The 19545-nt window shown below is 41.0% G+C and overlaps 3 protein-coding genes across 7 annotated transcripts; 2 read left to right on the top strand and 1 right to left on the bottom strand.

Moving 5' to 3' along the window:
• The first annotated feature begins 40 nt into the window (after positions 1–40).
• Positions 41–2111, top strand: bscl2 (BSCL2 lipid droplet biogenesis associated, seipin). Its single transcript, XM_031282665.2, has one exon. The coding sequence runs from the start codon at positions 409–411 to the stop codon at positions 1663–1665; it is 1257 nt and encodes a 418-aa protein (XP_031138525.1). The 5' UTR covers positions 41–408; the 3' UTR covers positions 1666–2111.
• A 2211-nt stretch (positions 2112–4322) lies between these two features.
• On the bottom strand, positions 4323–6810 carry lrrc10 (leucine rich repeat containing 10). Its single transcript, XM_031283494.2, has 2 exons — positions 6473–6810; positions 4323–6246 (listed from the first exon to the last, which is right to left on the bottom strand). Exon 2 carries the CDS (start codon positions 6110–6112, stop codon positions 5288–5290), a length of 825 nt encoding a protein of 274 aa, XP_031139354.1. The 5' UTR covers positions 6113–6246; positions 6473–6810; the 3' UTR covers positions 4323–5287.
• Positions 6811–8107: 1297 nt separating this feature from the next.
• Positions 8108–17141, top strand: cnot2 (CCR4-NOT transcription complex, subunit 2). Of its 5 annotated transcripts, none has more exons than XM_031282618.2 (15): positions 8108–8369; positions 9458–9586; positions 9697–9769; positions 10039–10186; positions 10352–10534; positions 10709–10788; positions 11416–11541; positions 11843–11967; positions 12160–12277; positions 12643–12799; positions 13694–13755; positions 14831–14880; positions 14987–15087; positions 15376–15520; positions 15639–17141. In XM_031282618.2, exons 2-15 carry the CDS (start codon positions 9470–9472, stop codon positions 15723–15725), a joined length of 1572 nt encoding a protein of 523 aa, XP_031138478.1. In that variant the 5' UTR covers positions 8108–8369; positions 9458–9469; the 3' UTR covers positions 15726–17141. The 5 variants fall into 5 exon arrangements, with proteins under 5 accessions (XP_031138478.1, XP_031138476.1, XP_031138479.1 ...); XM_031282616.2 differs by having other exon boundaries at positions 9676–9769; XM_036002774.1 differs by lacking the exon at positions 8108–8369 and adding an exon at positions 8405–8663.
• The last annotated feature ends 2404 nt before the right edge of the window (positions 17142–19545 follow it).

Below are 19545 nucleotides of genomic sequence, written 5' to 3'. Positions count from 1 at the left end.
GATCTAGCATCTACCCTGCTGCTTCGAGCCGCTTCGAAGAGGGTACAAAAGAAGGTATCAACTTCCGGTTCATATGGTCATGTTTTGAAAGTAACCAGAAACTGTTTCAGTAATGATATACAGTCTATGGATGTAACCTAGCAGCAATGTTTGAATGCGACACCCTCCGAGCAAGTCAGGTAGATAACCATCCGACCTTTAGAATCCAAGACTATTTTCATTTTATCGAGTAACGTTAGCTTAACGTTACCTACTTTGTGGACCAAACTAGCAGCAACTAACGTTAGCTTCACAAGCTAAAACTCGGGCCTTAGCTAAGTGAATGTGTAACGTTAGTTGAACAGACTAGCTAGTCATGGGAGGGTGAAGATAAGCAATTATACAGTTTCGGAGGGGAGCCGCCCATTGATGTATGAACATAAAGACCCACCACAGAGGCAGCAGTCGAAAGGGCTCGAAGGAGGAACAACTGCCCAAACTAGTGCCAGAAGGAGGTCCGGATCAGACATGATGGGGGCTACAATGGGACCGGTTTTACACTGGCTCCAAAATGTGGCAGCTGTTACTCTCCTCAAAGCCCGGCGGACTTTATTTCAGGCTGCCATCCTGTTTTGTGTCCTGGTTCTGCTACTTTGGGTGTCCATCTTTCTCTACGGAAGCTTCTATTACTCATACATGCCCAGTGTGAGCTTCTCCACCCCTGTGCACTTCTACTACACCTCTGATTGTGATTCCTCAGAGTCAGCACTTTGTTCATTCCCCACGGCCAACATCTCTTTCATGAAGAATGAGAGGGACCTTGTGATGGCTTACGGTCAGCCTTATCGAGTGTCTTTGGAGTTAGAGATGCCAGAGTCTCCAGTGAATGAACGCTTGGGTATGTTTATGGTCAAGATGTCTTGTTACACCAAGGGTGGAAAGACAGTCTCATCAGTGGGCCGATCTACCATGCTGCATTACCGCTCCAGCCTTCTGCAGAGCCTGAGTACTTTACTGTTCTCTCCTTTATTTCTGACCGGTATGGCTGAGCAGAAGCAACTCATAGAAGTTGAGCTCTTCTCAGACTACAAGACAAATGCTTATCAACCCTCTATCGGTGCAGTCATTGAGATCCAGTCCAAACGAGTGCAGATCTACTCATCTCAACTCCGAATCCATGCTTTCTTCACTGGCATAAGATATGTTCTGTACAACTTCCCCCTGACATCTGCGGTGATCGGCGTAGCCACCAACTTTGCCTTCCTCTGTGTCATTGTGCTGTTCAGCTACCTGCAGTTCATATGGGGCGGGATCTGGCCTCCAGATCAAGTAAGAGTCAGGGTTATGATGGGAGACAACACCCGTATCCAGCAGAGGAGAGAGGAGGCTCGGAAGCGCATGGAGAAGGAAAACTCGCAGAAGGATCTGGGTGCTCCTCAAGTGATAGGATCTGTGAATGATGCGTCTGATTTCCAGGAAGATGACACAATAGCAGAGCCGTCGCCAAAGAAGCCCTCAGGAATTCTGGATGCATCTGAGGCTGATGTGCCAGACACAAAGGAGGAAGGGTCTCATGACTCCTCTCATGAGGAGAAAGACGGCTCAGGCGTGTTTGATGGCTGCCAGCTGCCTCACCAGGGTGAGACCTTACTCCGACAGAGACCTGGGCCGTGGATGAGCCTGTGAACCACGCCACTGCGCACAGCTAAAGCACCGCTAGTTGAATATAATGTGGCAGAAATTATTTTGAGCCTAGCAAACCCCCTGTTTGAGTCAGCCTACTACAGATGCATGCTAATATTATACCTGTGTTGTTTTAGCTAACAAACTGCTGCTTATTGTCTTGTGTTAAAAACAATTTACCTCGTTGTAACTTTGACCTCTTCTCATGTCTTTCTGCTTATTCTCTACAGTCTTGTGTTTTGCTATCTTAGTTTTGATGATTCCCATAGCAGGTGGTACTCAATTTCAGCTCTGGCTTGTCCAACGGTATTGCCTAGGGGAATTTAACATTACCATACGTTTTACCACTGTTAAGGAAAAACTCAGGAGCAGCACAACTCATTTCACATACGTGAAGAAGGTTCGGGAGACCATGATGAATTACACAGAAGCACTTAATGAACACTCAATTGAGGAGACAATTAGACAGTCAGTACAGTGTAAACACGATGTGTTATTGTGCAGTGCCGTCCCTGTCCTCCTGAAGGTGTATTTATACTCATGCTGGAGACGTTAACGTTTAGCTGAACCTTGAACAAAGTAATTGCAGGCGGCGTTAACACAGATACATAATCGACCTCCAAAAGGAGACGGCCCTGAGACAAAACATGCCCTCATCATGTAGCTGCCAACGTAGGCTCCTTGAATCTGTAGATAGCCAAACAGTTATACATGAAGAGGTTTGGGTGTTCGAGACTGGCCGAATGTTCTCGTCCCCTGACCTGTGACCTATGAATGGCCTGATGTTGTCATGTAAGCTTTCCCTTAGTCTCATCATACCACAATATGGTGTTTCTGGAAATTCCACCACAAACGCACCCTCTTTAAAAGTAAGTTGAACCTTCCCATTTTTTTACTGCTTTGATGCCTGTAAGGTGGCATTTTATTTTTAGCTGGATGCACAAATCCTGACCATAGGCCTGACCTTTTTCACAGCAGCCATTTTGACTTGTCATAGTAGGAAAAGCACAGGTGTTACCAATAACATCAACGATGGCTCTGTTCTATTCAAGTGTCCCAGTGAGAGTGACAGGGAGCCAGCATGCACAATACCAGGAAGCTGAAATTAAAGCAGCTAAATGGAATTCAGCTATCATTAATTTCATTATTTACACTTGTGCTTTTCCTACTGTGAAAAGTCAATTTGTCTGCTGTGGAAAAAGGCCTGTCCTCCCATGATAATACAAGTAAACAGTGACTCTATTGATAACCAGTTCAAACATCAGTAGACATGGTTCTGTTTTTGAACGTAGCTGCCACATACTTGAAATTCAAATTTAAAGGTGTCGTTTTGGATTTCCTAGAATGTTTCACACCCTTTTAGAGGATATGCACAAACATGCCTCGTGATTCTTTTTTTTTAACAGAGGCTCTCTCATAGCAATTAGATTTGGAAAATGTGCCCAAAAGAGTGTCTTTGTTTTTAATAACGTCTTAGAAAACATGTGCAATGGGTGCAGCCCAAGGGACGTAAGGAATATGTTGCATTTATTCATTTTCATATTGCAAATAGTGAACGTTCCGTCCCAGTTTAATGGGTGTTTATACAGCCGTGGCATATTTAGTTAAGGCTTCAATGCTTTTACAAAGTTGGTGTTCATTCCATCAATATCATCATTCCTTTACTCCGTATGTGTTACAGTGCAGTTTAAACACTACAATTTAATGTAGAAAATATTTCATTGATTGTGTTTTCATAACAACAAAATGTCTATTAGGTAACGTCTGTTGTTTCAACATGTTTGTATTTAATAATAAGAAACCGTATTAAAAGGATAACTGAAGGTTTTGAAATACTGGTTGTTAGAGCTAATGGGTGATGCAGGAATTGTTGAATATAGCTTAGCCTTTATGTATTAAACCTACGCTTTAGGAGAGCTTATGATTTCAACAAGGCTTATGGAAGAGTTTGTGAAAGTTGTGTTGATGTAGGATTCTGTACCAAAGATATTGTTTAATGTGCTGTACTCCCCTAAAGTTATATGAGTTGGTGTTATTTATGTGTTGAACTAATTAAATAAACATGAATTGGTGCACTTCTTTTTTTTTTTTTTTTTTTATTGTCTCTCCTATGCGTTTGGGTGACATCCCTGTCAAACTGTATGGCTGCGCTAACTATTCAAATATTTCTTGTCTATAGAAAAAATCTCATAATTCTGATGCTTTAAGGTAAGGTTAGCAGAAGATTTGCATTACTACAATGATTGAGTTTGTCATTTTTGTATACTTTATGAGATTTGAAACCCAAATCTGAGAATTCTTTTTTTATGTTAGGTTAACTACATGGTAAAGGTTAATTTACTTCTGTCCATATGTGCATATTTAAAAATGAAAGCTGATTCTTTTATTCACATAATATTTGATATTGATTAATATAGGTTATGAGTGAAATCAGAAAGCATTTAAAAAAGAAACGGTTGGACCCTGTCCAATATGATATGATGTCCATTATAACACCTGATTATGGAATTAAAACTAAGACATCAAAGGGATTTCATTAGTCATTAGTGTTTTACATACTAGAATGTGTTGCTTTGGCATCATTGTTATATTATTCTTAAATAATCCATAAAAAAAAAAATCATTGGGTTAAAAACAAGATTTTTTTATGGACAAATACAGTAGTTATGTGTGTTCATGCTGTGTGAAATAATCACATTTCCAGTAAAAGGCCAATGGTAATTTATTTTCCTACGGTTTGTTAAAAGGATTTGAAGTGCCTAAAATGATACATTGTGGAATGACATTTAATCTTGTTTACTGAACATTTTCCTGGTACTCTGAGGAATTGGAAAGCTGCATTTACGATCTGTTTCAAATCGTGAACCTTATGACGATGATATTAAAGCCCATTAGCAGCCTTTATTCAAACCACAGCCCCAATCTATCAGATGAATTATGCATTGGTCTGGATAAGGAGTGCACTAATTGATTTAAATCATCCATCTCTTGTATTAAAATCCTCACAGTATTTAGCCTCAGCAGGTATAGATATTATCTCACTCTGCTCGAACAAAAATGTCCGTAATGAATCCTTTCTTTTTCTCAATCCCTGCCATACTGACCAACTGCACAGTCAGTTTAATAGAAAAGTGTCCTGCAAACACATCTATAATAGCTATTAAGTAGAAATACATGCTTGCCAGTACTGTTTAGATCCCACAGATATCCTACAACCTGTGCAATTCTGTAAATTTCCCAAGATATACTGTATGTCTTGTACAATAAGTTACAATAGTTCAAACGTTTTGAATAACAGAAAATCTGACGATGGGGAAAATGAAAAGCAATTTACAATGTCACTGTTGTTTCAGCTAATCATTTGAAGGCACAGAGAGTTTTACTAATTCAAAAAGACACTAACATTTCATACAACGTAAGTAACCAGACATGTCAAACATTTTTTTATTTTAAGATTCAAATTTCCTTCCCTTTTACACTTGTACGACAACTTGGCTTTACCATATATGGACAAAATGCCATCAGCCTGATGTACAACACACCACTCGGCGTTAAGTGTTCCACTTGAACGTCATCCTGTACTGCCAGGCCTCGCCACGGCTGAGGGTCACTTTGTTCCTTGAACCTAAATGTTGTGCTCCTCCTCGGGGTGTACTTCCGTGACCTCTGCTGTAGTCTCACTCGCTACTTTTGACCCATCATCTTCCTGCTCATCGTCCGAGCTGTCCGCCCAGCGCCCGACTCTTCTGACTCCCTCGCCCACTGCAGGGGCATTAACGCAGGGGTTGTGATCATAGATGACAAGTTTCAACCCCTGCATGTGAGTCAGGTTTGGGAAGTAGCGTATTTTGTTCCGATCCACATCAATGACAGCTAAAAGGTGCATTTCCAGCAACACTAGTGGGAATGCTGCCAGCTGGTTCCCAGCAAGCCAGATACTTCTTAGCTCTTCCAGCCCTCCAAGCTCTTTTGGTAAACTCTGTATCTGATTATAACCAAGGTGCAGGGTCTTGAGATTAGAGAGCTCACAAACCACCTTGGGGAAAACTGTGAAGCAATTAGTCTCCAGCCACAGAGTGCTAAGTTCCTTGAGCTCTCTCAGTTCTCTGGGGAGGCTGTAAAGCCTGTTGTTGCCCAGGTAAAGGATGCTGAGCTGGGGCAATCTGCAAACAACAGCAGGGAGCTCTTCAAAGCAGTTGAAGTCAAGGGCCAGGAGCTGCAGCTTCTTCAGGTCCTGCAGTTCAGCAGGTAAGCTGCTGAGGTTGTTGTCGCTCAGGTAGAGTTTCACCAGCTCATTGAAAACACAGGCAGCAACAGGCAGCCGGCGCAGCTGCCGGCTGCTCAGGTCCAGGGTCCGATCAGGTGGCATCTCCTTTAGGTCCCCTACTAGGAAACGTTGACAGCGCTCGGAGGGAATGAAGGCAATAACACCTCGCATGGCGTTACCCATCTTGCCCAGTCTCTGATTCACCACTGCTCCACGACATCAATTTAGTGCCAGGCAAGGGTTGCACTGAGATAGGCTCTAAGTACATTTCATGGCATCCCATTAATGCTCCTCACCACCCCTCTGGAGTTATTGATCTTGAGAAAAACAAAAAAAAGTTTGCGACAAAGTAATGCATCTTTGTAATACTGCATCTGCATTATGAAGCTGTAATCCTGTATCATAATTACATTATGATGCTGAATGACACCCTTTCATCTGATAAAAGCCATGAAAACGACAATGAAAATAAGCATCACGAGTTGTCAACAGAAAACATAATAAGCGTAAAGATGATCATAATGAGAATTGAACAACACCTACTTCCCAGTGTTTTCCTGATGATGTCCATGACTCTCAGCATCTCCTACAGTCAGCCATTTGTTTATCCAACTTAATGGGCTGAAAACATATTGTATTCCCTGGGCAGATATTCCCCAGTGCAGTCCTCTCACTGTCTCTCAGTGGCTCTGAGCTTTGCCCTGACTTTAATGGTGATTGCAACCACTAGCTATTCTCTCCTCCCCATTTGTGCCTAATGACTTTCCCCCCTTCTTCTCTGAGATGACAGAGGTGGGAGAGAGAGAGAGAGAGACAGGGAGGGGCAGGGTTGTAAAGCCTAAGAAGTGCTTTGTGATGAAAGAGCAGCGAAGGTCATTTACATCCTGTTTTAATCGGCCCAGACGCAGTTCTGGGACTATGCCACTGAGCCAGTCAAGTGGGCCTGTGCTGTGGAATAATTTCAAGAATTTGTCAGTGTGCGCAGGGAAACCAAACAGGAAGTTTAAATTATGCGTTTTGCTCTGACTTAGATTGTAGTAAATCATTGGGTGTTTTTGCATGGAAGGGAAATAAAACCTTAGAGGTGTACTGAGGTGTAGTGCAGGGTGCATGCTCTTAGGTCTGTGTTTTGTCAGCGCCACGTTTGACCTGCTTGAACATCAACTGGGTGGTCATTGTAGATTCCAGACTTTAGTGCAATAACCACTCTTAAAAAAAAACAAAGGCTGGTGCTCATGTTTTAGTTTCCCATGTAGTCATCTATTTTTTAGAGGAGAAAATCATTTTCTATTTATCTTTCTTGGGGAAAGTCTTACCCTATTGGCCCATGCTATCTTGCATACCTTCATTATGGCTGTTTTCCAACTAGATAAAACTGAGAAGGAATTTAATTTTCCTTATCAGTAGGGACAATGGTTGCCCATTGTCTGTTTTCACTCACTGACACTTGTCATTCTCCTTATCCACTCACTGTCTGGGGGCCTCAAACAGGCAACAGTACAATCCAGACCGAGCACACAGAAAGAACCATGTTACTGCCATACCCTGTTCGTGGCAGGCATTTAGCAGAAAAAAGCACAGGTGTAATTAATTGTCCTATTAGGTGATTACTGGAGCACTTAATGTAATGACGCCATCATTTATGTCATCTTTGACCTGCTTTTCCTGTCATGTCTGCTGAAAAAAAGTTCTGTAAAGCCTTCAAGTTCAATCATGATAGCTATAGTTAGCCTATCTTCATAGTTGATTCTAAAATTCAACCAGAAAGCTAACAGGCAGAGACGCTATGGTCACTTCAATCCAAATGTGGTAATTGTAGGACATGTCAGTAACAATTTGAGTAACAATTTGAGTATCCAGCAAGCAGGCCCAAATAAACCTGCCAGGGGGCCCCTGGGCAAACATGTCCTGCTGGGCTTATTTTACACAAACCAGTTGATACAGTGAACTGGGAGCTTTAGGGGACCCACAGCAGTTGCCCAATTTGCCTGGTTGGTAATACCCAGAGAAAACTGCAAAAACATGACTCTGATGCCAATGTAACAGTATTGAGGAACTATAAGTTAAAGAAATCAGCATCATCTGGATATTCTGACATTATTATTAAAATAGGCTTCCTCTGTAGTAACTACACCTACTTTTCTATGAACTACACACCTTTTATAATGCAAGACAACTTATGGTCACAGGAGGGAGGTAGAGGCGTGACAGTGGTGTCCCTATTCATATTTACTGAAAAATGTACATATTATTTCTATGGTTATTGTTTTTTTGCTCTGTTACTAACCCTCCTGTGGAACTGATGACTCTCTGACATGTTGAGTTTTGTGTACGGAAGTGGTCAGCAGGTTGTAAGGTCAGAGGGTAAAGGCTATCCTTCTTTCGATTGAGAATATACACAGCCATCTTGGATCTAACGTAGAGAAGGGAAATTGATGCGGTGAGGATATTTTACTTATTTACTCGTCATATTAAATCGGCTCGGTTCACATTTAAGCCTTCGGCATGAGCGATATATGTCGCTGTTTTCCTCCGTTTCGATATGGAGCGAATCTTTAGTCTTTAGCTGCTGCAGATTGTCGCTGCTGCTGCTGCTACTGCTGCAAACGGAGCGTAAACCGTGCCGAGAAAACAGACAGCTGACTGTGGATATATGGAGGCAGAGAGGGCCCAAATTACTACCTTATAGTGACTGTTGCTTGGTAGCTAAGTCGGGGTGTTTTGGAGTTAAAAGGTATCGTTATGTCGTGGTACTTAGCTCATTGTTAAGGCAGCCCACTTGCGAACTGACGTTAAGCTAAGTTAGCTAAGCTAACCCAGATTGATTACAAGCTCCTTGCCTGGTAACATTGGCTAACTACTCTAGTGTTGGCTAACTAGCATGTTAGCATTGCTGCTGTTAATTTTCTCAGCAGTGTCAAATTAGGTAACTATTCAGCATTTCAGACAAATTAAAACCCCATAGTAGTTTAACAGGGAGGACATTAACGGTTAGTTCTGCTGTCAGCTGGTTAATGTAATAACGTTATGGATAAGATAAATAGTTTATTTTGTTATAAAAGTTCAACATGTTCTTCCCTTGTGACTGTACATCATTACAAACTAGACACAAAACTGTTCAAAACTTTATTTTAACAACCGCAAGATGCCAAATATGTCACAGTGATTTACAATGAAATGAGTTGATGCATCTCTAATTTTCCATTTGATTTAAATGTGGACACAGAAAACTCTGTGTCTTGTGTGTAACTTAAAAAGTTGATTAAAATTATAAATTAAATTATAATTAAATTAGCAAGGTCTGGAAGAGCCAGATGCAGAATAAATACTATGCAATGCTGTCAATTGTTATAACTAAAAAGGTTCAAACATGGAACAATTTAAGGTAGATTTACAGAGATATTTTCAATGGTTTTGAAGAGGAATCATTGTATTTAGATTAGAAATGTGAACTTCACTGAAATTCTTTTGTCCAGTTCTTTACTTCTTGCACATCTTTAACAGCAACTCTGCTCTCTCTCTCTTCAGGTGACAAAAGGCATGTTTGGTGCTAGAAAGAAATTTGTAGAGTTCGTCGAGGTAGTCGATAACGACTTCTCCGATGAAAGCATGTATTACAGCCAGCCGTCGATGTTCCCACATCGGTCGGACAAAGATGTGAGTTTTGCCAACATATCTGCACACTTCTGTCATGTCTTTGAGTTAACATCAGAGGAGACATTTTCTTGTTATCTTACTCTTTCCAGTCCTCAAATGTTTTCCTTCAGATGCTGTCCTCTCCCTCGCCGTCGTCGTCGGGTCAGCTGTCACAACTTGGTGCAAGTTTGTACGGTCCACAAAGTAAGTATTTTTTGTTTTGTTTTCTACAGTCACTCGCATATCAGTTTTCTCATATGTAGCATATTTGGAGTGAAGAGAAATCTTGCGTTCAAAAAATTGTGAGCATTAGTGCAATAAACATAGCAGGTATTTATGAGGAACTCTTGCTAATAAAACCAGAAACCTACTGAAAGTTTGAATGTCAACATGACATTTTGCAGATTAATCTTCTCTGGGTTGTCTGATAGCATTTGTTTTTCTCTTTGTTTTTCTTCTGTGTCTTTCTGCAGGTGCACTCGGCTTCTCGGTAAGGGGCATGGGGAACAGTACGCCTCAGTTAAATAGAAATCTAACGCAAGGCACGCAGCTACCAAGTCATATCACCCCCACAACGGGTGTCCCCACGATGTCCCTCCATACCCCTCCATCACCAAGCAGGTGTGTACGAAGCTGTTCACTTTTTTTTGTGAGTTTGCGGACTCAGTTTTGATACATACTCGTGTGTGGTTTATAACAGTAAATAATACCAGGTAATAGAAATGGTAGTTGACATGACATGAGCAAAAATTGAAATCCACAAAATCGGATGTGATGTTTTAACAGGGGGACGTTGCCGATGAACACAAGGAACATGCTGAACCATTCTCAGGTCGGTCAAGGCATTGGGATGAGCGGCAGGACCAATAGTATGGGCAGCTCGGGGCTGGGCAGCCCCAACCGCAGCTCGCCCAGTATAATCTGTATGCCCAAACAGCAGCCAGCACGCCAGCCCTTCACCATAAACAGGTAGACGGACCCTGCACAACTTACTGGTCCTTATAGAGATCTGCTGTCCTTTTGTGTCCTCTACAGTTCCTAATTTAGGTGCTGCTGTTTTTTAAATTTTAAGGACAGTTAATGTTCGGAAGCTGGACTTATCTTTTGTTTTGGTTTTCTTTTTCTTTTTTTTTATCTTTGCAGCATGTCAGGGTTTGGTATGAACCGCAATCAGGCGTTTGGGATGAACAACTCATTATCAAGCACGATCTTCAATGGCACAGGTTAGTGTGTTTTAACCCAGGTGGGTAAACCAGGGGATCATTAGTTTGGGGTTTTATTCAGACAAACACTCCTTGGAATGTATCTGTGTTTTTATATTGAATATACAAAATTCAATTTTACAAAAGAAACACAGTGAAAATGACATTCTATAAATACACCTAGCTGCATAATAGTTAAGAGCTGTCAACACCATGAGACGACCGTGTCCACTGTAAAATGCAGTGATCAGTGTCTTCTTGAAGCAGGAAGCACAGCTACTTTTAGATGCAGGCAGCACAAGGTCAGAGAGAAAATCAGTTTAAACTGATTTGGCTCCTTTTGAAAAAAATCTGCGTATTTTTTGGTGCACATTGGTGTAAGTGAAATTCATTTCTGGAAAAACGGTAAAGGCAACACCATTGTATCAATTCATGTTTGACTGCTGAAACAGACGGTGAGTACTGACTACAAATTAGCTGTTGTGTTTGGTCAGCAGTTGGTACTTAGGGGAGGGCTATTTTTTTCATACATTTACAGGGTAGTACAATCACACTATCAAGTTATTAAATTGGCACGTTATTACACAGATAAATTGAGTTGAAGGTGACTTTACATATTACAAGTTCCTAACCTTCCTATTACTGCAGATGGGAGTGAAAATGTAACGGGACTGGATCTGTCAGACTTCCCTGCGTTAGCAGACAGGAGTCGGAGAGAAGGGACGGGAAACCCAACACCGGTGCTCAACCCACTGGCTGGACGGGCTCCTTATGGTAGGCCATTAGGCCGGAGAAAGTGTCTTATTTTTACACACATTAAGTTATAGGAAGTAGGTTCCCCCTAGGAGAGGAAATAGATATTAGCTTCTTGATTGGGTTCCTAATACTAGCCAAGGCTTTGTTTTAATGCAGTCCACAGAAACCAGAATAGCTTGTGATACCCTTTTTGTTGTGATTTATTGCTCATTCCACTTTGGGGAATTATAATCTCTACTTCACTGTGTTCGTCATCATCATCATCGTCATCATCATCATCATCATCATCATCATCATCATCATCATCATCATCATCAAGTTGGCATGGTGACGAAGCCATCAACAGAACAGACACAGGATTTCTCCATCCATAACGAGGACTTCCCTGCACTGCCTGGCCCAAACTATAAGGACCCCACGTTGAACAACGATGACAGCAAAACTGTAAGTGTGAGCCACTGATCACTCTACAACACAATCTGACAGGATGTCTGTATTTTTTTTATTTATTCTTTTTGTGGGTGTGTGTGTGTGTGTGTGTGTGTGTGTCAAGGTTACCCATCAAAGAGAATTATTTATTATGAATTTACATGTTTTATTTTTCTGTGTTTTAAAGCTAGTTTTCTCTGTTTCTAGAACTTGAACTCCACAAGCAAGAGCACATCCAATGCAGATGGGCCGAAGTTCCCCGGTGACAAGACGACCTCAGCACAGAACAACAACCAGAAGAAAGGGATCCAGGTGTTGCCCGATGGTGAGACTTCTCAGCCAATCGTATCGCTCCAATTCCACTGAGACATCCCTTCTTAATCGCACAACTTGGGTGAGGCAGTTGGGCTCTCTACCCTGCATTTGGGGTTAGATAATTATTGGATAGGCTGCAGTGAGGAAACCAAAAAGAATATGTTCAGTATGATACAGACCATCATCATCATCTTTCCATTAGTCTGTCTGTGACCATCATTTGTTAAACAAAATAATTGGCTTGGTTTGCTCTCCAATGCGTGCACAAAGTGTGGGTTAGAAATATGGAGGTAATGTATTGACGGTAAGTATTAACTGTAGTTCACAGCCCAGTTTCAGCGGTCTGTTGAACTCTGAATTATCCTGCTGCTGCAGGTCGGGTGACGAACATTCCCTCAGGAATGGTGACAGACCAATTCGGCATGATTGGCCTGCTGACGTTTATCCGGGCAGCAGAGACTGATCCGGGGATGGTCCATCTGGCGCTAGGAAGTGACCTCACGACACTGGGACTCAACTTAAACTCACCAGAGTAAGACAGCTGTTCTACCCTAAATACAGTAACTTTTAGGGTTTCATTAGCCAGTAGGTACAGTATATGTCCAACAAAGGAAATGGGATAAATAAGTCAATAGTCCAGTAATGAAACTCAGTCGCCCATTTAAATGCTCCATGGCCTACTGTATAATACATGTTGCAGGCATAGATGGTTACAATGTCATTTGTCTAGCTTTCCTTTTGACCAAAAACATCTCAGTTAAACTCTGCCTTTGGTCTGTACCCGGACTACATAACCCTTTTTACTGGTATGCCATTTTTAACACTGGGATAGATTTGGCTCTTTTGCTGGCGTAAATTCTCTGTGCAAGACACATTGTACCATGTTTGCCTCCAGAAGGGTAACAAACATATGACATATTAACTTGAGACATATTTAGCAGTATAATCCAAATATTTTGAAGCCAACCATACTGATGTATTTGTTTAAAACAGATTCTGCCCTCAATATTGTAATAATCAGTAGAGCACAATAGACAAATTATGTGGAACCTACTCAAGATGCCAAACTGTTAGGGGCAATTATGTTTCACACAACAATACGCAACAGCTATTAGCCAGAAAAACTGAAATATCAGTAGCAAACTTGATAAATAATATTTTCACTTCATGTCGCCGTAGCCCTACTAGCTTCATGAGGTCCATGATTTGATTTGATGTTTGTAAAAAGAATTTCCAGCACACAAGGACAAAAACACACATTTCCCTCCTGTTGACTGCTTCTTCAACATTCTTGCATTGGTTTGAATAGTTCTTGTTTTGTTAGTTTGTACTGTAACTGGCTGTTAAATCTGAAAATGTGTCTAGCAAGTGTTGTGTTTTGATGTCCATCGTGGCGAGAACTTACGGCAACTTTCTTTCCCGACAGAAACTTGTACCCCAAGTTCGCCTCTCCGTGGGCCTCGTCACCTTGTCGACCTCAAGACATCGGTAAGACATTAACGTGAATTATGTGGGGGGGAGGATGATCAGCTTTCAAGATTTGGCAGAGTCAGTCTGAAGACATTTTTATGACGACAGGCAGGTTGTCAGGTTGTCTAGCTGCACGCCTCCCTGGCTGGGCAGTAGGATCAAACATGTTGATAGAACTGGCTATATGATCTACTGAAATCTACAGTTTTAAAGCAGAAGCACTCATGTTGCACTCTGCTGCTGCTGCTTTATTTGAAGGTTGATATACTGTAGACCAAAGGGGAGATCATTTTTTTTTCTGTTACTCCTTCTAAAGGTGACACACCAACCAGATTATCGGCCGTCGGACAGTCTGTAGAGGTCGGTGACTCGAGTCTGTTCGGTGTGTTCCGTGCCGTCGTCAGTCGGAGGAGACGTCGGCGTTCATTTTGGCCGATTTGACTTGTTGAATCTGCCAGTGGGCAGTCGGACTCAATGACCGATCTGATTGGTGGGGTGCTAGCCCTTGACTAGCGAATCAGTGCTTCTTCCACAAGAAGAAGCCCGAGAACGGACAACGCCAGTATCTTCCTATTACTAGCCATCGTATTTTCTTCCGTTCAGCGAGTAATGACAACAACGATCCTTCTTGACTTCTATCAACACTCTCTGATGAAAAGAATGACTGACGACAGCGTGCTCTGTGTTTACGAGACGTTCCGTCATTTCCGGTTTTCATTTTTTGGGCGACAATACAGATTAGCGCCGCCTGCTGTTATGAAGACGTATTACGTCGTATTACTCGCGCAGAACGTACGCTCAAGTCGGCATCGCTTCAGTGTGTTCTGAGGCACTTTTGTGACCTTGGGGAGCCGACTGCCTTTTCTGCCGACGGTTTGGTGTGTCGGAGCCTTTACAGTATTAGTATGATTTGATAGTACAAAACAGCTGGCAGTCATTCACACATATGGCCATTTGGGTATTGCATCATGATTTTAATGGTGTAAAAAAGCATGTCACGTCTCTCCATTGGCATGACAGGGAATATAGAAAAGTCTTCTTGTAATAAGTTTGCACACGTTTTAGTCACTCCTACGTATCCTTGCCTTTTCAGACTTCCACGTTCCGTCTGAATACTTAACAAATATCCACATACGGGACAAGGTAATTATGGGCTTCACAGCAGTGCCACAATAAGTGGTTGCAGTCTTCAGGTAGTAAATGTGCTTACAAAACTAATCCTCCTTATTCTTTGCTGTCCTGCATCCAGTTGGCTGCAATTAAACTGGCACGATACGGCGAAGACCTGTTGTTCTACCTTTACTACATGAATGGTGGCGACCTGCTACAGCTTCTGGCAGCAGTAGAGCTGTGAGTACTTTCATCCCTTGAATGGTGATTGCTGCAGAAATGTTATCTAGCATTACTCATAAATCCCCACTGTAAATAATTCAAGTTTGATAATGATCTGGACATTGTTCACATATCTTTTGAAATCAATGTAAAGTGTGTGGCAGGCTGTCAGTAGCTCTTTCCCTTCTTTAAGCTGTGATTTGATTAATGTGGTTTTTAAGGTTCTTGGGGGGGGTAAAAATGTAGGTAAATCACTGGGCTTCTTCCCCTTTTCTCTTATTCCTTGTTCATAACTTGACTCTCCAGCTTCAACCGGGACTGGAGGTACCACAAAGAGGAGCGGGTTTGGATAACAAGGGCGCCTGGCATGGAGCCTACGCTGAAGACCAACGCCTACGAGAGGGGAACCTACTACTTTTTTGATTGTCTTAACTGGAGAAAAGTAGCTAAGGTAAGAATTTCTCTCTCTGCACTTCCACTACCTGGCTAAATGGCATCAAGTTTGACTGACTTTTGTCGTGGATTAGCGCTTTTCCTGTCCTTTTTAAAATTGTGTCTGCATCTCTAAGGAATTTCATCTGGAGTACGACAAGCTGGAAGAGAGGCCTCACGTGCCAACAACGTTCAACTACAACCCAGCCCAGCAGGCCTTCTAAGGCCCGACCAGTCCAAAGGGCCGCACCGGTTCCTGCACACAACCCGGTTGTCCAGGAGGGGCGCTGTGATTCCCACAGCTTGGTTTTTATTCCGCGAGGATTTGGCTATCGTGACTGGTTGTCGCCACCATCAAAACTGCCCTGCCTTTCCAAAATTACATGCTGCCCAAAACACCAACACTTGTTCTGTTTTTATTCTTTATGTTCCTGTTGTTTTTTTTTTTTTTTTTTTTTTTTTCCGTCTTGTTTTGAGCAGGGTCTGTTATGTTTACGTCTCTGAATCTGAAGCCTGTTTTCTTTTAGAAAGGAGGACTGACCTTGTGGCACAGGACAAGTGACAGAACAAGGTTTATGCTTCGCCAAGAGTTAAGAACGGAAAAAAAATGGCGAGGAAAGTTAACATCCTCAGACGCAAGTGGAAGGGTGAAAGAAATGCAATGTTTATTGTTGCACTATATTTAGTAATAAAAGAACACAAAATTTGTTTGTGATTTTTTTAATTTTTTTTTTTTATGTGAACACTCCATGATCATTTTCTTTCTCTTTTCCATTTTTTGGTTATGATTTCAGGGGGGGGGGGGTTCATAAAACTTTTCCACATGCATCCCTTTTCATCTCACCTTTTTTTTTTTTTTTTTTCCCTCTTCCTTCCATTTACATTGATTCCAACATCTGTATTTGCACCACCTATTTTTTTCTCCCTCTGTCCGTCTCTGTGAGTTCTGTGCCAGTTGAACATGGACACAAATCTGGGAGACTACTTTGGTTTCCACGAGTGTGGACAAATCCTCGCAGAGGCTAAACAGCAACACAGTGTTGCTCCAGAGCAAACTAAACACTTTCCAGTCTTTGTTACAATTTTGTAAGAAATGTGTACATTTTTGGTTTCTTTGCATCACATAAATTAGTGTATGTATGTACGAATGTGTATATATGATTGCTATATATATATATATGTATGTGTATATATATATATATATATGTATTACATCTATTTTGGAAGAAATTTTGCCCTGCCTTGTACCTCGTTTTTATGAGGTGAGCATGGATGCAATATGTGGACGCAACAGGACATTTCTGGATCTGCTGGACAGGGTGTCACATGGCACTGCGGGCACTTACATAAAAAATGATACGAAATTAAAATTTCATTTTAAGGAAAGGCCTGATTCTCAGCCAAATAAAACAAGAAAAAATAAACCTGGAGATCACCCCTCCCCCTCCCAAGTTCTGAGTCCAAAAGGAGGGGTGTCTTTCAATTCAAGCTGTTTTAACAGCAGTAAATGGCAGCATTTCATAGGAAAAGGAAAAAAATGACAAATTGAGGAGAGAAAAAATCCAGACCAAACTTGTATTTTCTGAAGTAAAAAAAAAAGCTTCTTTTCTTTGTATTAAAGCAGAAAAGGCTTTCCTGAACCACTGTGTGTGTTTATTGCTTTTATAAACTCAGGGACCCCTTAATCCTTGTGTTGTCTTCCATTCAACCTTGAAAAAAAGGTTTTTTTTTTCTACGTTTTTGACGCCTTTTTTTTTTCCAGATTTTTAAATTTTTCTTCTACGCGTTTTCAGCGCTTATTTCTACGTCCCATATTTTCTGTTATAAAACAAAAATTTAAAATGGGTCAATGTGACCCGAAGTCGACACAAGGGTTAAGTTAAAACTTCATTTCCTGGAGTCAGTTTTAATGTACAAATTTGCATGCAAACGTGTACAATTAAGTTTCTATAGTACACAGGTTTAATGTTTACACCGGGAAACATTCAGAGCAAACATTACTTGAGCATGTTATTTGTGCTTTAAACCTTTTGCAGTATCTTAACTGAATTTGAAGGCTTCAAACTTATCATTGAGAGACATTGTTGTTTCTTTCTGTTGTGCAAGTTTTATTAGACTTCAAATACTTTCCAGACCTTTCTCTTCAGCAAGTCAATTCACGGAATGTAATTTTGACCAAATTATGGCCTCATTTTCACATGTACCACATGTTGATTGATATAAAATTGGGAAATAAAAATGTAATGATACGTCTCCAGTGCTGCAGAGAAATAATTAAAGTCTTGTACTATGCTACATCCAGAATCTCGTGTTTAGATGCATTATTTCTAAATGAATTAGGTTATGGAAACAGGCATCCACAGTTTAGAAAGGCACATACGGTTGTGTTCAAAATAATAGCAGTCCAACATCACTAACCTCATAAATCAAATTTTTTGGTAGAAGTGATATTTCTACATGGCAAATAATTTACTAGTAAGTGTTGTAGAGTCATAAAAAACCAACAGACCCAACAGTCATGACATACATGGTGCTCATTCTGTGTAATTGAATCTGTAATTGAAAGGGGAATGTTCAAAATAATAGCAGTGTTGTGTTCAATAGTGATGTGATTAATTCTGTGAAGAAACAGGTGTCAATTATGGCCCATATTTAAGGAAGGAAGGACGCAAATGTTGTGCATGCTGGTTATAGTGCATTTCACACTGAAATACTCAGCAAAATGGATCGTTCCAGACATTGCTCTGAGGAACAGCGGACTTTGATTAAAAAGTTGATTGAATGAAACATATAAAGAAGTGCAGAAAATGATAGGCTGTTCAGCCAATATGATTTCAAATGCCTTGAAATGGCATCCAAAGCATGAACGACGTGGGAAAAAAACAGTCAACTAGCATTCCAATGGATCGAAGAATAGCCAAAATGGCAAAGACTCAACCAATGATCAGCTCCAGGAAAATCGAAGAAGACTTAAAGTTACCTATGAGTACTGTTACGATCAGAAGAAGGCTATGTGAAGCAAAGCTATCAGCTAGAAGCCCCCGCAAAGTCCCATTGCTGAAAAAAAGACATGCACTGAATGGGTTGAAATTTGCCAAAGGACACATTGACTGGCCAAAGGAGAAATGGGGCAACATTCTGTGGACTGATGAGAGCAAATTTGTTCTTTTTGGGTCTTGTCCGACGACCCCCCCATGCACTGAATTCAAGCCACAGTACACTGTGAAGACCGTAAAGCACGGTGGTGCAAAAATCACGTTATGGGGATGTTTCTCATACTGTGGTGTTGGGCCTATTTATTGCATACCAAGGATCATGGATCAGTTTCAATACATCAAAATACTTGAAGAGGTCATGTTGCCTTATGCTGAAGAGGAAATGCCTTTGGAATGGTTCTTTCAACAAGACAATGACCCAAAACACACCAGTAAGCGAGCAAAGTCTTGGTTCCAGATGAACAAGACTGATGTTATGGAGTGGCCAGCCCAATCCCCAGACCTCAATCCCATAGAAAACTTGTGGGGTGACATCAATAATGCTGTTTCTGAAGCAAAACCCAGTAATGCAGAGGAATTGTGGAATGTAGTTCAATCGTCCTGGGCTGGAATACCTGTTCACAGGTACCAGAAGTTGGTTGACTCCATGCAACACAAATGTGAAGCAGTTCTCAGAAATAATGATTATGCAACTAAATATTAGTGCAGTGATTCAAAGTAAAGCAAACCCTTGAGACATTTTTCAGTTTATACAGTAAATATTTGAGTTTGTAAAGAAAAATAAGAACAGCCTAATATTCCTTTTTCTTCACTTTCTGTAAAGATATAACACAAACTTGATCAATTCTGGTCATGTTTTGATTTGGAATTGAATGTGCAGTGTTCCCAATGCATTGATATTATGGAATTAAAAGCTATTCTAAGGATTTTGAGCATTATTCACTTTTTTAAACACACTGCTATTATTCTGAACACAACTGTACATTCATACAATGTATAAAAATGGACAAAACTAAAACTAGCAGTAGACAAATATGGCACACAAACG

Source organism: Sander lucioperca, chromosome 7 (assembly GCF_008315115.2).
Source record: "Sander lucioperca isolate FBNREF2018 chromosome 7, SLUC_FBN_1.2, whole genome shotgun sequence".
Classification (NCBI taxonomy): Eukaryota; Metazoa; Chordata; class Actinopteri; order Perciformes; family Percidae; genus Sander; species Sander lucioperca.
The sequence above is the reverse complement of the archived record's forward strand: the minus strand, read 5'-3'. Positions and strand labels throughout refer to the sequence as shown.